We start from the raw sequence: 17,501 nt of genomic DNA, 5'->3' as shown, positions 1-17,501 counted from the left end.
TAAATTCTGGAAGAGATGAGGGAAAAATAGATACACAAATGAATTGTTGATGGGGTTGTGAATGGCTCAACCATTCTAGAAAACAATTGGAACTATGCCCAAAAGGTCATAAAACTGTGCATATCCTTTGACTCAGCAATACCACTACTATGTCTGTACCCCAAAGAGATCAAATAAAAAGGAAAAGGACCTACATGTACAAAAATATTTATAGTAACTTTCTGGCAGCAAAGAATTGGCAATTGAGGGGATGCCCATCAGTTAGGGAATAGTTGAACAAGTTGTGGCATATGGTTGTGATGGGGTACTAGTGTGCTATAAGAAATGATGAGTGGTGGTTTCAGAAAAAAAACATGGGAAGACCTTATGAACTGATGCAAACCGAAGTGAGCAGAACCAGGAGTTCATTATGTACAATTACAGCAATATTGTGATGATGATCAACTATGAAAGACTTAGCTATTCTGATCAGTACAATGATCCAAGACAATTCCAAAGGACTCATGATGAAAAAATGTTATCCGCCTCCAGAGAGAGAACTGATGAACTCTGAGTATAGATTAAAGTATGATTTTGTCACTTTCTTATTTTTTCTTGTATTTTTGGGGTGTGTGGGGGGGGACATAGTTAATATGGAAATATATTTTGCATGATTTCACATGTATAATTGATATCATATTGTTCACCTCAATATGATGAGGAACTAAAGGGAGGGAGAAAATTTGGAACTCAAAATAATTTTTTTTAAAGAGTGTTAAAAATAAATTCATTTTAAAAAGAAGACACAAATTGATATCTACAAGTCCTTTAGGACTGAAGCCACATGGCCCACCATACATTTGTTCAATTCTAAGAACATGTATTAACTACCTTCTTTGTATAAGACACTGTGTTAAGCACTGACAACACAAAGATTAAAAATTACATGGCCCCTGCCCTAGTGGAGCTTAGATTTTGAATTTATTTTTTAAAATTTTATTTTGCAACAAAACTATATGCTATGTAATTTTAGCGACCTGTCTGGGCCCTGAAGAAGAGCCGATAAATTTTACCTCCTTCTTTCATTATAAAAGTAGGGGTCCATGAGTGTGGAATATTGCATATACTTTCAGACACAGCTGATGAGTTGGTCAGTTTTGGTGAACTGCTATTTTTCCTTTTTTAAAAAAAGAAATTTTTGATATAAAGGACTGTTTGTTAGATAGGAGAAGGAGGAGAGGTGTACTTAATTAATTAATTTAGTTTTAGTTTTCAACATTCACTTCCAAAAGATTTTGAGTTCCAAATTTTCTCACCATCTCTCTCCTCCTCCCCACCCTGAGATGGCATGCATTCTGATTACCCCTTCCCCCAGTCTGTCCTCCTTTTTATCATTCCCCCTCTTATCCCCTTCCCCTTTACTTTCCTTTTTTTTTTTTTTAAACAGGGGTCTATGTTTTATCTCTGCAATTTCTAACAACATACTATCAACACAGGGAGAAGGGAGCGGGAAAACACATTCACTTTCCTCCACATCCAACATTAAATAATGAAATAAGGCAGACTCAGCCCCAAAGAGACTCCCTAGCGTGCTCTTTTCTCTTCAAAAACACAGAACTACACCTCAAGCTAGTGCTACAAACCATAAATAAATATGCAATGGAGAGAAAGAAAGGAACCAGGAGGTCATGGAAATAACCAAAAAATCCTGCAGTGCTCAGTAGAGGGGGGAAAGGTACACACATACATGCATGCAGAACACAGGTAGTCAGGCTGGCTCTTTAAATCCCAAATTCACCCATCCAGATGGCCAGTGGCCACTGCTCCCATCCCTCTATCTATCCCAATATTAAGCTCAATGGAACAGGGCAGAAAAGTGGCAGGGAGGGAAAGGATGAGCAAAATCTCTAATCTCCTGAGTCATGAGAAAAAAAACAGTATCAATAAGGTATTTCACCTCCTGATTTGGGAGAGAAAGCTGGTGTAGCATCCAGGGAAGCTGGTTCAGTACCTAAGTGCCACACAGCAGGGGTTAGGGCTCAGATGTACCCGTGCTCCCAAGGGTCCCCAGAGCTCCCTAGATGGAGGAGCCATCATGGCTGACCACTGTTTAGCCACCATCTGGAGAGCTGGGAGGACTCCCATCTCCTGCCAGGAAAACAAAAATAACCAATACATAGGATTCCAACATAGCACCAAATAAATGAGAGAGGAGGGTGGGAGGGAGTGGGAGGACAGGTTACCCTATGGTAAGACCAAAGAACTGGGACAGGAACCACAGAGAGGAAGGAAAGGGACAGAATCGAAAAGATCCCCAGATTCAGTCAGAATAGTGGAAAGGATCTAATCTCAACCCTTCCATTCTTGCCTACAGTTCCTCCCATAGCCCCATAATCCCTGATATGATAAGAAGGTCAGGTCAGGGGGTTGGGCTGAGATGGCGGATCCTCAGCTTTCACCCATCAGACAGCTTCTCCTTTACTACTTCTCTCTTCCCAACAGCTTTGGGGGTATCAGACATTAAAGATGTCATCTTCCTGGTCCCATAAGGTGGATGCCCTTGTGGTTTGAGTCAGGGGTATAGGGTCCATTATTGCTTTTGGGGGAAGCCAAGCAGGGATGCACATCCTCCTCAGGTACCCCACTCTCGCTTTTCTTCACCTTCCTGATGGCAGCCTTCTTCAACAAACTGATCTGTGAGTTGATCTTCATGAGGAAGTCGGTGGTAGAGAGGTCATAGCTGGGTATGGGGAGGTCCTAGCCACATCTGGAGGAAGCACCTTCACCATTGGCTTTTTCCTCTTGTTTTTTCCTCAAAGCTGAGGAGGTTTCAGCTCTGCCTTGATTCAATGGCATCTCTTCCTCCTTGTCCTTTTCCTTCTCAGAATCTAGTCCACTGAATTATCCCTGGGATTCAGTCAGGATAGGAATGTAGACAGTTTTCTTGAGGAAGATGGAGTCATTAGCATAAAGGCGGTTAGCACATTTAATGCGTTCCATAGTTAACCTGTACTTGAGAGCCAGGCCAGCCAGGATGTCCTCAGGCGCTCATCAGGGAGCAGGATGACTGTACCAGGCTGCCGTAAGACCGGCCCAGCTCCCTCACAGGAGCCCTCTCAGAGAGATATATTCAGAAAGAAAAATGATGCTCAAAAACAGACAACAATAAAAATGTTCAGATGGCTCTGTAATTTCAACAGTTTGTAAGCTCCCCCCAGGATTCAGACTGTGACCCACCCATGCCTGGCAACTCTGTCCACTTCCTCTAATAAATTTATCACAGGAAAACCACCTCAACTGCTTCACTTTCCTCCATCTCTCCTGACTTCAAGAGGGAGAACTATGGTTGTCCACTTGTCATCCCTCACTCTCTCTTCATGATAAGCTCATTTCTTCTTGAGAATATGGGATCTCAGAACTAAGATCTTTAAATGCAACTGCAAGTTTACACAAACATGTTATTGGGACCTTTTAGGAGCTCAGTCATCTCATTTTATAAATTCTCATTCTATAGGATGAGTCATCCTAAGGAGCATCACATCCTAATTATTGTTAGCAATTACTGAATGTCTATTGTTTGAATTCTTTTATATTCATAGGACTTTTCATATGTCTTCCACCATGTTTGAAAGGTTCTCCTTCACCCTTTTCTTGGAGAATCTCTGACTTCCTTCACAGCCCAGTTCAGGTGCTATTTCCATCCCACAGTCTTATGTAATCTCCTCAGTTGTTAGTGATTTTTCTCTCCTTAAATTACTTTTGATGACTTTGTTTTTACTTAGTAGGGTAGATGTATCTCTCTAGTGAAATAGAAGCTCTCTCTTTTTTTAAAAATAGTTTTTGTTTTTATATCACCTATTTTGTTCCTCCTCCCAGTCTCAGATAGCAAAGAATATATTTTTTCAAATAATAGAGGATGAAGAGAAAAAAACAGTAAAAACAACTAATTAGTTCATGGAAAAAATCTGGAAGGAAATATATGCAATGTTTCACAAAGGGAGACCTCACACTTCTACACAAGATATCTTCTCATATCTCTTCCTTTGGGTCAAGTTGTTCTTTGCAATTTTGCAGCTTTCATTTTTGTGGTTTTTGTGACTGTTGTTCTTTCCATTTACATTTTTGTAGTCACTAGATATATTGCTTTCATGGCACTACTTCATTCTGCATCAGTTCACATAAGTCTTTCCATGCTTCCCTATAGTCATCATTACATCATAATGTAATATTCCATTGTATTTATACACCATAATGTATTTGGCCATCTCCCAATCAATAAGCATCTACTTTATTTCCTACCACAAAAAGTATTGCTATACATATCTTGGAGCATATGGGATTTTCTTTTTAACCTACCTCTTGGGGGTATATGCCTCCTAGTAGAATCTCTGTGCAAAATGTAAGTTCTTTAGAGATAAGAACAGAAAGAACAGTTTTTGTTTTTACTTCGTCATTCTAGATCCTACTCCATTGCTTTGTACCAGGAACTTACTAATTAAAAAGTCCCCTTATGATATAAAATTATGCAGATCATGCTCTAAGATCAAAATTACATTTAAAATGAATTCACCAACTTTATTTTAGTGATTGTCTTAAATCACAAAGTAAAAATAAAAGGTCTATATAAAAATAACGATATCTCACTTTTGAAACAAGCAGCTTTTCTGAGCAACAGAAAGGTATCTGCTTAGAAAAATTGCAAAACTTTGTTTTGCTAGACTTGAAATTCAGGGACATAAGTTCAAATTCTAGTTTTGACCATTATGATCTTTTTCTTTCCTTTTTTTTTTTTTTGGAGGCAACCAAGATGAAGTAGCCAGGGTCACACAGGCCATATTTGAACTCAGATCCTCCTGACTCCAGGGCCAGGGAATCTATTCCCCTGTGCCATCGAGCTGACCATATCACTAATCTTGTAAATCACTTAGCTTTTCTGAAGCTCAGGCATCTCATTTACAAAATGAGAACAAGAATCTATGCTTTCACTATCTAGTCTATGGGAAAGCGTTTTTATAAACCCTTAAGTGCTATAAAAATGTGAACTGTCACATTTGTGGAGCTAAGAAGAATCCAGGCTTAATGAGGAAAAGCCTTGTGTTAAAAAGATCCATTAGAATGTGAGCTCTTCAATGACTGGAGTTGTATTTTTGCCTTTCCTTGTTTCCCCAGCCCAGTGTCTCTTACTTAATAAACGCTTTTTGACTAAGATGTTCAGTCAGATGCTACGTGGCATCAAGTAGGGACCAGGGCAGGGACTGAGCTACTTCCTAGTGCAGACCAGGAGTTTCAAGACAGAGATTTGGATAGGTTGCCAGTAATACCAAGGCAAGGAATAGCCCAGAAAAGACCCAATCAGTATTTAAGTGTTGTACCTTCCCAGAATGCTGTCTTTTATCACAAGGAATGCTATATCTTTCAAGGAAAAAGTACTTTCTCTAAAGTGAGTCCGACAGCTATTGTTCTAGGGAGAGCGAGGGAGAGAGAACTGAGAATTAGTGTATCAAGTAACCACCTCCTGGTCTTCCCCACTGATTTAGCCTCAAGCATACATTGTTTTTAGTCTAGAGATAACTAGCTAGGACTTTCAAGGTCTCCTTTCCTAAGGTCTCTTTTTCTTGCCAAGTATTGTTTCCACCTGTGGTTCCACTCTTTAGACGGAAGCCATGAGATCAAAGGAAAGGGATGGGCTAGCAGCCTGAGGAAATCTGAATAGATCAGTTCTTAATTAGCTAGGCCATGGATTGGCTATAAACCATTTCCCTGCTAACTCAGTTCTCCCCATCTGTAAGAGGCAAGTGCTGTCTGTGAAAATAGAGATCATGGGAAATATTGGCACTTTTTGTCCCTGAGGTTGGATCTACTTGGGACCCATTTTCTAAGAGAAGTGGAATGGGAAAAGAAACCAGGGGTTGGGAATGTGAACCCAAGGATCCTAGAACTCATTCAGAAACATATCCTGTTTCACCTTCAGGCTAAATATAACCCTAGGACCATAGCACAGCTATAACATCTTGCCAGGTTACTTAGAGAAATCATTCTACTTTACCCTTGCAAAATATCTTCTTTTTCTCGGGGGCAGGGGGCAACGTGACTTGCCCAGGGTTACACAGGTAGGAAGTATCTGAGGCTGGATTTGAACTCAACGACTGGTGCTCTATCCACTGCACCACCTAACTGCCCCTGTAAAATACTTTTCAAGAGAGAAGCAGGGTGGTGAAATGTCTACTGAATTAGAAATCAAAGAACCTAGGCTCTGCCATTTACTACTAATGGGACACTGGGCAGTACGCTTCTGGTGCTTCTGTTTCCCAATCTACACGATGAGAGTGTCTGTTCCAGTGTTAAATCTCTGATCCTATGTTTCTGTTTTGGAGATTTCTAAGCATTTTGAATATTAAGGAGAGTCCCAGGTTTTTGTATTAGATGTTATCATCAGACCACCTCAGGGAGAATCAGATGCTAATATTCTTGTTGAAACATGCCAGGCTGGGGCACAGTGACATGTTCCCGTTACTCATTCCGCTGTCTACATCATCCCTACCCTCCAGCCTCCTCTGCAGCTTGGAAGACCAACCTTTCTGCTGTCTTTCTGATTTTTCATCCATCTCCTACTGGTGGGAGGGGGAGGAGAGACAGGGATGGAGCGATTTTCCAGAGTAGGGAACTGGTTACATTTGCCCTGAATCTCCAAGCATACCTCAGACCCATCCAGATGTTATTTCAATTGTCGTCTAGAGGTAGCCAAGAAGAACAGGGAATGAAGTCAAAATATACAGCCCCAAAGCAGAGGGGCTAATCAGGGATCACTTTTAAAAAATCACACGTTAGGCTCCAGCTGTAGCCAGAAGCTTGGCTGGCCAGGTATTACAGGAAGGAGGACAGAGGTTGCCAACAGGTCCCAGTCACCCAGGGACAAGGAGCTAGTATGGCGTAGCTGCTGCTATCTCTCCTCTAACAGCAGATCTGAGAGTGTGAAGAGCTGCTAGATCAGTGTGTGTGTGTGTGTGTGTGTGTGTGTGTGTGTGTGTGTGTGTGTGTGTGTGTGTGTGTGTGTGTGTGTGTGTGTGTGTGTGTGTGTGTGTGTAGTGTAGTATACTAAGTCCTACAGGAAGAATGAACTGACTATCTTTCCCTCCCCTAGAGAAACTCTCTAGGCTTGAAAAAGCAGCCTTCAGTTAATCACTATATCTGCTAGCCACCAGCAAATGATTAGCACGTCTCTTTATAGAGACAGCTAGCTGCCTCTAGCTGCACTTGGCAATGCCTTTCACCTACCCTACTGAGAAATCAGCCTTCCCTGGACTGGGGCTGCTCACTTCATCCCAACATTTGCCGCCTTTGCTGGCAATTTGAAATTCCCCTCCCATCTGGGTGGAGAGAAGCAGCTTATTTGCCTAGGACTGGAGAAGACACGTCTAAGGCACTGGGCTCTGAAATCTCTTCAACGGGTGATAGAATGGGGAATGTAGCTTGTGACTGGCCAGGGAGCTGAGGGTGCTCTGCTTTTTTTCATCTACAGCCCATCCCTGACATCCTAGGCAGGGCCTTTACGGTGTTTTGGGATCCTAGCCACCTGCCAAGCACTCTTCAGTCCATGGAATTAGAGCTGATCACTTGCACAAAGGAGGCTGCAGAAGGAACTGTCGGGAATCTGCTTTGGGGAAGAAAAGCCTGCTAGCTCTCTGCCTTCCAACGTCCACTCTGAGCCCTGACCCCATCCCAGCTCCCCCAGGAGTCATCCTCTGGCCAGCTTCCTGTGGAAGCCTCTCTCTACCTCATTTCATGGTAAGAACTGATTGATTTCCTTTTCTTCTGCCTTAAATGAGGATTTGGGTGCCAAAGCCCACTTGTGCCCAGAGCAGCCATGGTGGGGTGAGAAGTGCCACATGCCTTTCGGGAACTCTGAATGCTTTTTGGTGGAGTTGAGAAGCTTGCTGGTGAGCTCATTTCTGCTGTGCCCACAGCATGAAGGTCTGACTGTCCTCTGCTCTTTCACAACTGGAACCTGACAGTCCCCACACCATTAGGAGGGGAGCTGCTGCACGTAATCTGAATCCCTTATCTCCTTCTAACCATTTAGCTGCTTTCTCCTCTGGGCAGGCTCAGGGCTGCCTCTACCCTGCAATTGGTTCTTAACAGAAAGTCGATAAGAAGCCTTTAGATAAAAACAGACCCTGGCCTTGGTGTCAGATTTACCTCAGGACACTCTGAGATGAGGTGACTTGTCTTCACTCTTCCAGCTCTTGTGGATTCCTAATTTGACCTGGTCTGAGCTCCCTGCCCATCTTTTGGCCACCATCTTGACTTCCTAGATTCCTGATTTGCCACCATCCTTAATCTGTGGTTCTGTGCACATCACCTTACCTGCAGTGGGCTTGCCTGATCCCGATCGTGCTCTCCTGTTGTGACACTGTGACATGGAGCTGGGTCATTTCCCAAATGTCACCACCAATGCTACCTTTGAAGGACCAGGGGACAGCAATGGCATCTTTATTACTTTCTTCCTGGGATGTGTCCTGGCCTTGATGTGCCTGGTGGGCACTATAGGCAATATTTATACCTTGGTGGTCATAAATTCTTCCATGAAGCTAGGAGGCTCCATGTATATTTATATTGTTAACCTGGCTCTGGCAGATCTCCTGTACCTGTCCACTATACCCTTTGTGGTCTGCACCTATTTTGCCAAGGATTGGTACTTTGGCGACATTGGCTGTAGGACCCTGTTCAGTCTAGACTTCCTCACTATGCATGCCAGTATCTTTATCCTCACTGTCATGAGCACTGAGAGATACTTGGCTGTGGTGAAACCCTTGGACACCATCAGCCGATCTAGGAACTACAGAAGAATGGTCACTGGCATCGTGTGGCTGGTGTCCTTCCTCCTGTCCCTGCCCACCATGATCCTCATAGACCTTCGCACAAGCCATCGAGATGGGGTGACCAAGCACATGTGTCACCCAACTTGGCAGCTGGGGGCCTATAAGGTCTATCTCACCGTCCTCTTCCACACCTGCATCCTGGCCCCTGGACTGGCCATCTGCTACCTGTATGGCAGGCTGGCCAGGACCTACTGGCAATCCCAGACAACTGTTGCCTTCACTGCTGAGAGAACCAAGAGGTGCCCCCGGGAAAAAGTCCTTTACATGATCTTTAGCATCGTCCTCACATATTGGATTTGCTTCATCCCCTTTTGGCTTTGGCAGCTCCTGAGCATCTATGACCAGCAGCCAGGGAGTAGTGCTGGCAACACTGGAGTCTATATCAATTTTGTTGTCACTTGCCTGGCCTATGGAAACAGCTGTATCAACCCCTTCCTCTACACTCTGCTCTCTAATAACTACAAGGAGTATCTCCAGAGCCACCAGAAGAGTGATATCTGTTTGTCTAAACTCAGGAGCAAGAGGTCTCAGCTATCTGGGAGCCTTGGGCAAACAGAGACCACGGCCATTGTCCAGATCAAGGGAACACTCTGCCAGGCCAGCTCTGTATGAAAGATGAGTTGTTTTGTAAGAAGGCACCGTGGGAGATACAAAAAAAAAAAAGACTTTATTTCAGACCTCCCCAACATAGTTGGGAAGACAGCAATATAGTGGAAAGAATGCTGGTATACAAAACAGGAAGCTAAGTCTCACTTTGACACTATCTGGGTGACCAAGGACAAATCATCTACCATTTCTGGACCTCATTTCCTTTGTAAGTAGAATAAGAGGGTTGGACTACATGAACCACAAAGCCCCTTCCAGGTTTAACACTCTGCAACCCCAGGAAGAGTTGTACACTATATTACACTGTTGAGATTTATCCTGTTTTAAATGTATATAAATAATAGAAGTTCATGGCTATTCTCAGGAATACAACAATCCAAGATAATCCCAAAGGATTCGTGATGAACAATGCTATCCACCTCCAGAGAAAGAATTGATGTTGTCTGAATACAGACTGAATCATACTATTTTCCACTTTCTCCCTTTCTTCCTTCCTTCCTTTCTTTTTCTTTCTTTCTCTCTTTCAGTCTTCTTGTACAAAATGACAAATATGGAAATGCTTTCATGATTGTACATGTATAACCTATAACAGATTACTTATCTCAGGGAGTGGGGAGGGGAGGGAGGGAAGGGTAGAATTTGGAATCAAAACTTAAAAAAAAGAATGTTAAAATTGTTTTTACATGTAATTGGGGAAAAATAAAACATTGTTTAAAAAATAAAAGCAAGAATGTTCAAACTCCAAAACAGGTAAACTTTCAAACATGAGGGTTTGAAACTATCTTTGGGTGACAGGATAGCTTGCAGAGGCCAGGACATTTGGGACTGAATAACTCATCATCGGTCATGAGCAGAAATTACGGTGGTTTGTTTTGGAGGTATGAGTGATGGGGGAGGGAGCAGGGCAAAGTGGTCCCCTAAAATCTTTATTATCATGACATTTTATAGTCCAAAAACTGTATAATTTCTGAAAAGCTATTTTTATATGTATATGTACACACATACATATATACATACATTTTTTCACCATCAAAGTAGTATGGTGAAGTAGAGAGTAACATTAGGTAAGATGATAAAGTTTCTTTCTGGTTATGTATTTATGATGTTAATCAATATTCTCAGTATTTCATAATGTTTTCTTTTTGGCTCTTGCTTGTACAAGCGATGATAAAACTATAGCCTGGGGTTGCATCTCAGGATATATGGGATCACTAGTATTAATTTTTGATAAATGTTCTGTATTTATTGGAAAAAAGGAAGACTATAAGAAGTATAGTCTTTTACATGCCAGCGATGAATCACTCTGAAACAATTTACCCAAATGAATGGCCACAAGAATTTCCCATCCCTTTCTCTCTCCTTTCTCCTTTCTGTGGACTTGCTGCTGCTGGGGAGACCTTAGCCTGAAGGACCAGTTCAAACTGAGGTTGAGGTGGCAGCACTGGCTGGGATGATGGAGGAGAAAGAGGAAGGGATGAGCATCCCCTTCTTTCCTCCCCACTGGGGAGGAAGCTGGCCTCTTCAAGAAGCCTCCCCAGCTCTCACTACTAGCCCCCCAACATCCACTGTAAAGACTCCATTCCTGTCCTAGCCCCAGGCACCCTAAATGTGGTTTTCTTCAGAAATACAGCTAAATCTGCCTATTCTTTGTGAACTAAGTCCTTCCATCTCCTCTCCAGTCATGTGGATGCTACCAAGGTTTAGGTCCTCATTATCTTTTGATTGGACTGTTGCAGTGGCCATTCTACCTCTATCTTCTCCAATCTAGGCTCCAAACAGCTGCCTAAATCATCTCCTTGATTCATAGATCTGACCGTATTGCTTTTTTTTTTTTTATTAATTTTTTTATTTTTTTAATGTTTAACAATCACTGCCATACAATTGCGATTTTATCCCTCCCTACCCACCCCCCACTACCTCCCTCCCTCCCCACGACTGCATACAATTCTGTATAGATTCTACATATACTTTCCTATTGAGTATATTTTCACTATAGTCATGCTATGTAGTCAGACTAAGATAAATGAAAGAATCCGTATAACAAATCAGAACATGATACACAAACAGATACACATACACAAACATGATCTGCTACATTATGTAAGTGACTTCCATATTTCTCTCTCTGAGTGTGGAAGGCATTTTGCCTTGAGGTCCACCATTGGGATCCGTATTGCTTTTAATCCAAGACCTTCAATGACTCCCTATTGCTTGTGCTCACCAAACCTAGCATTCAAGTATCCCTCTTGTTTGTATGTAGTTGTTTGCATGTTTTCTCCCTCATTAGACTGTGAGTTTCTAGAAAGCAAGGATGGTCTTTCATCTCTCTTTGTATCCCCAGCACTTAGTTCATTGCCGGGCACATAGTAGGCACTTAATAAATGCTATTTGACTGACTGACTGATCCTCCACAAACTGGATCTATTCTATCTTTTTTTTCTTTCCAGACTCTTTTTCATACCCCTTTCCATATAAAACTGTTGCTGATCTTATCTCGCTATGGCTGGTTCTGCTTCTGTGTTTTGGCGCAGGGGTGGGGAATAGGACGTGTAGATCCTCAAGTCCTTTTATGATGTTTGGATTCAGTCAAAGGGCTGCACTTGATGACCTAGAGGTCACATGTGACCTCAAGGGTGCAGGTTCTCCACCCCTGGCACAGGGTGTCCTGAAGGCCTGGGTCGCATATTTGCCTGTTGAAATCTTTCTCTGTGTTCTAAGCCCAGCGCAGGTACCAACCTCCTCCACAAAGCCTTCTGAGATCTACTCTCCCCTCACCACCTTTCCACCCAATTTAAAAGTGATTTCTCCCTCCTTGATTTTCTTAGAGCACTGCAAATCTCCCCTTCTGACTTATTATGCTTCTTTATCTACAATTCATATCTCCCCTCAAGAATAAAAAAAAAAAATGAACCCATTCTCCCCCTGTACCTAGCACAGTGCCTTACTTAGACTTTGTAGATTTAAAATAAATTTCTCTTGGTTTGTTAGGTTGGATCACCTTTTATTACCATTTGACCCTATTTGGCAAGTTTAAGTGGAAAAAATAAAAGAAGGGATAGTGTGGAATACATATGGATTCTTAGCACTTATGCTGGGTTATTCTGAGAGAAGTGGAGAATTCAAAGATGTATCTTCGCGGAAGTGATATGATACAGTAGAAAGATAGACTGAAAGATAAATTCAAAGACATATCTTCAAGAAGGTGATGTGGTACTCGATCTGAAATCAGAAGGCTCAGTTCATATCCCACCTTGAATTCTTATAGCATCTATGGCCTTGGGCAAGTCATTGAACATCTCTGGGCCTCAGTTTCCTCATCTGTAAAACAAGAAGGCTGTGCTAGATGACCTCAAAGATCGCTCCCAACTTGAGTTCCAGGATCCTGTATCAGACATAATCTCCATTTTCCAGAAGCTTATGGCTGAGCCAGAGAAATAGGATACCCACAGAAGCATAGCAACCAGACTAATTCTTCCACTGCTTTCAGGAGACATAAGTGGCAGAAGTTGTGTTTAATTGATATCTGTGGCCAAAGCCCAGCCTAGGACATTTGGAGAGGCTCTAGGGGGTAAGGGTGGTGCAACAGTAATATAGGTGAAATCAGTTTATGGTGAAGATCCAGGGCAACTGAAAAGGGAGAAGAAATCATAAAAGGGTAGCCCTCGGGGATGGGGAGTGGGGATGGGGGAGGATATTGGGCAGGGGAGGGTGGAAGATGGGAAGGCATTGTCCTGACCTCTTTATCTTGGTGATGGGGGAAGTAGGGAGTTTATGATAATAATAATAACTGACATGAAGAGAGGTTTTAAGATTTGTAAAGCATCTTATGTATATATCTCATTTGAGTCTAACAACACTGTGAGGTAGGTACCTGAACATAGATCTATAGAATCTTCTACAAACCATAGGTCATATGGGATCTTGGGACATAGCAGGGACTGCTATATTAAATGCTTGTTGAATGACTGACTGACTGAAGGAATGAATGAATGAATGGAGGTGTTACGATTAATAAGTTTTTCCTCTGCAGAAATAACTACAGCTCTTGAAGTTTTCTTCTCAGACTTGAAGGTACTGAGGCTCAGGCTGAGATTACCTCTGCCCTTTGACCTCTTTTTTTGGATTCTTCTGTGAATCTACAGCCTCCCCTGGATGTCTCGATTCAATTGTCCCTCTGACATATACCTCTGTGACTGTGGGCAAGTGTTAGCAGGCAAGACCCTAGCTTTCAGCATCAGGCATTTCTTCCTTGGTAGTTCCCCATGCTGATTATAGGTGTTCATGTTTGCTACATAATATTATAATACGATTATTTACACAGTCATACAATATGTCAGTTTTTATATTTTTCATGTTAATGATGTATGTTACAAATGTTTGTGTGCCTTATTTGCTTTGCTAAGGTTGCAATTTTTTTATTTTATTTTTTACTGGTGATTGGGGTCAGAATGCAGATCAGAAAAGGAAACCAAGAATGTGACATGTTGCTGGGGAAAGTATAAGAAAGGTATAAATGCCTCTCATAATTCTGCAGCCATCATTGTTGCTGCTACTTGCAGAAAAGTCTTAAAATTCTCTAGCCAGCATTGGATTTGCTGTTTTGCATAGAACAGAGGGGCGGCTGGGCTGAGGTTAAAATACACTGATTTTTCAATTTTGTTTCACTTTGAGGAAATAGAGACCTAAAGAGGTTTGCTATCATCCATGCCGTGTGATAAGTCCTAAGAATTAAAATGACTTTCTAACTATAAGTTAGGTGACATCACCAAATATCTTATTCTTTATAATTATCCAATGCTTTCTATTCTAATTCAGTACCAGTTAGGTGCTTGTTCAGCTCTATCCTAAAGGATACTTTACATTTGCTTGTTCTAGTCTAATCTCATATGCATCTTCGGGTCTTATATACTCTACCAACTTCTTTAAAAAACTACCACTATGTATCACCAGATAAGAGAGTTTCTCCCTGTTATATTGAAAGGTAATTTTGAGAAGTATATACACTTGCTGAACTTCGTTGCCACCAGCTAATTTCTTCTCTGCTCTTTGACATAATTCCTACCATGTGATTCAGGACTTTCATACCTAAATAACTCACCAGTCCAAAGGCTGGTCCTTTAAGACTTCTCAGCTGTGGGCCCCATTTTTCTACATTATTTCCTTGCCAATGCTGTACAGCCAGTTCCCACTTAGTGTGAATAATGAATCCTATGAAGTGGTCACTTGTATTCAAATTTACACTCTTCAAAATCTCAGTTATTTAAAATATGGGTAATTAGTTCCAGGTCAATGAAAAATTTGTAGTGAGAATTTTAAAAAATGTGACCACTTTGTAGGCTTTGTTATTCCTACTAATCAGGACCTAGCTTTAGTTGCATGATGAATCCAACATTCTACTGGTTCTTCCTCAGTAGAACATGGGTCAGTTCCTGAGAAATTACAATCTGGGTATGATTATCCTCATTTTACAGATGAGGAAATTGAGGCAAAAAAGGGTAAATGATTTGCCCATGTCACATAACCACTAAATGTCAAGTGGGGGTAGGGGAAGATATGAACCCAAATCTCCCTGATTCCAACTCCAGTACTATTATTGATCTCATTTTTATAGTCGAAGAAACTGAGTCTTTGAGAAGCTAAGGGACTTGCCTGTGGCCACACAGCTTGTAAGTGTGTGCATTCAAAGGTCCACGGCTCTATACATTACGATAGGAGCCTCAGGTCTTGTTTCATACCACCTGGGAGTGTGCATTGTACTGCTACCTCATAGCATTATTGAGAGAAAAGTGCTTTGTAAACCTTGAAACACTATAGGAATTGGAGCTGTTATTATGAGTCATTGCCCAGTCTCTGAGGCAGCAACAGGCTGAGGAGATTAGGGGAGAGGGACAAGTCTCAGATGATCACACTAATTTGTTGTGCCCTTGAGGCAACTCTGGCTATGACTTGTGATGAGTGATTTACACTCCCTAAACACCCCAGTAAACTTTGGGGTGAAAGGGAGGAGAGCTTAAGAGTAGGGAAGGAAGACAAGACTCATTCTGAGTGGGTGTGGACAGAAGGAAGGAAAGAGGATAACACAAACACCGTCTGGATTTATTGGTTGAATCTCTTCTGGCTGTCAGAGCTCCAGGAATGACTTAATACCTGGCAGTCCTTTCTTAGCAGCAGCCAGCAGCAAAACAGTAGCCAGCGTTCTCAGCTCAACTCTGGACTGAGAGCGCTCTCTAGGGGATGTTGGAGCCCTAGGGCTCCTTGGTCACTGGGGATGTGGAACAGTCCCATGCCAATGGCTTCACATCACAGAATTTAAAGCTGGAAGGACCTTAGATATCTTCTGATGCAACTGCCTCCTTTTGTGTGTGATTGGGGTTTGTCCTTTGTTCTCGAAGAGGACCATGACATCAAGGAGATGATCACATGAGTGAGGGAGGGCTGTGCAAAGTTACCAACCTCACTTTCTCCTCCAGAGTCATCTGGGTCCAATGGTTAGATATTGATCAGGATGACTGGAGATAGCTCCGCTGGGAGACGTCAGCCCAGATAGATGGACAGATAGATAGACAGACAGACAGACAGACAGACAGACAGACAGACAGACAGACAGATAGATAGATAGATAGATAGATAGATAGATAGATAGATAGATGGACAGATAGAAGAAATCAACCTGATGATCCTGTTCTTGGATTCAGGTAATGTCATCAGCCAATGCCAAAAAGGGGACTTGGTTAGGACAGTAGTGGTAAGAAAGGAAGTTTCAAGATGCTAACCCTGGTACCTTTACCAATATTTGGTACTAGTTAGCATCTTGACACTTGCTTTAAATGTTGGTGGGGTGATTTGATTGACTTACTCTATTGATTCCTTCCATATGGATATGGATAAAGCAAACTGAGGCCCAGGAAAGGTTAGTTACTTGCCCAAGGACACACAGTAAGGAGCAAAGTTAGAACTGGAATCCAGATTCTCTAACTCCATGGCTCTTTTCAGTTCATCACTGCTGTCTGTTCACAGAATGTCAAAACTAGAAGGGCTTCAGAAATCACCTAGGAAAATGCTCTAATTTTACAGTGTAAGAAGCCAAGACCTACCAAGTTCTAGCTAACAACAATAATAAAGGCATTTGTTTAGCCCTTTGAGGTTTGCAAAGTGCTTTACATATAGTAAGTGGAGCCTCACAAAATCCCTGTGTAGTAGATACTATTATTATCTGTTTTACAGATAAAGAAACTGAGGCCAAAAAAGGTTAAGTGATTTGCCCAGCTTGTAAGTAAGTGGCTCAACGGGAGAGTTCTCAGGCTCAGCTTTAGAGAACTAGAGTGTAACTGCTCAAAGGTGGCCACTGTGAAAAGGGTATCCATACAGTCGAAGTGATAGAAGCTCTTGGAAGAGGGTTTATTTCTCCTGAACCTCAGCTGTTTGGCTAGAAGAGGGAGATAGTTCCTGTACGGTTTGAATTCCTGAGCCCTAGAATCTAGGCCAGGCGGGGGATGGGGAGTATTTCCCAGAACAACCTGGCCTTCTAGTCAGAGAAGGGGTTTTCTGGTCAGTACCGGCCTTAGGGACTGCCTCTTTATCAACTCCAAGTTCGAAAGTTTGGAGATTGAATTTAATAAGCATTTAAGAGAAGGGATATTTCATTTCCTGGGCAGTGAGACTCTTCACGAGAATTCCTGTGCTGAGAATGAGAGCAAAAGGGGCTACAGTTACAGTATAGGGGAGCAAGAGACCTGACCTTTGCTTTCTGCAGTTACCACGAGTTATTCAGATGCTTCTGGTGTTATGTCTTTCCAGTAACCTCAGGTGCATTTCACTTCCAAGGGAACATGCCCTTAGGGTAGTAAAGTAAGGCTGAATGCCTATTTAGCTAACATTTAATGATTTAGATTTCTAGTATGACAATGAATATCTATTAATTGGGAGGAGTGCAAACCACATGATAAAATTGGTTCTAGAGGATTGTGTATATCCCTGTGGAAAGCTCACCAAGAACCCCAAGATTGCTGCCTTTTGAGGTTAGGTGCTGTGATTCTG

At 42.1% G+C, this 17,501-nt stretch overlaps 1 protein-coding gene and 1 pseudogene across 1 annotated transcript; one reads left to right on the top strand and one right to left on the bottom strand.

Moving 5' to 3' along the window:
• Nucleotides 1–2,308: 2,308 nt before the first annotated feature.
• Nucleotides 2,309–6,584, bottom strand: LOC140532218 (lysM and putative peptidoglycan-binding domain-containing protein 1-like; annotated as a pseudogene).
• On the top strand, nt 3,695–10,802 carry UTS2R (urotensin 2 receptor). The gene has a single exon (XM_072597650.1). The coding sequence runs from the start codon at nt 8,397–8,399 to the stop codon at nt 9,468–9,470; it is 1,074 nt and encodes a 357-aa protein (XP_072453751.1). The 5' UTR covers nt 3,695–8,396; the 3' UTR covers nt 9,471–10,802.
• Nucleotides 10,803–17,501: the final 6,699 nt, after the last annotated feature.

Source organism: Notamacropus eugenii, chromosome 3, assembly GCF_028372415.1.
Source record: "Notamacropus eugenii isolate mMacEug1 chromosome 3, mMacEug1.pri_v2, whole genome shotgun sequence".
NCBI lineage: Eukaryota > Metazoa > Chordata > Mammalia > Diprotodontia > Macropodidae > Notamacropus > Notamacropus eugenii.
Note: the sequence above shows the minus strand (reverse complement) of the source record. Positions and strands in the feature narration are given on the sequence as shown.

What these genes read in the sequence shown, in the direction of transcription:
- UTS2R (XM_072597650.1), top strand. Translation starts at nt 8,397, where the DNA reads ATGGAGCTGGGTCATTTCCCAAATGTCACCACCAATGCTACCTTTGAA.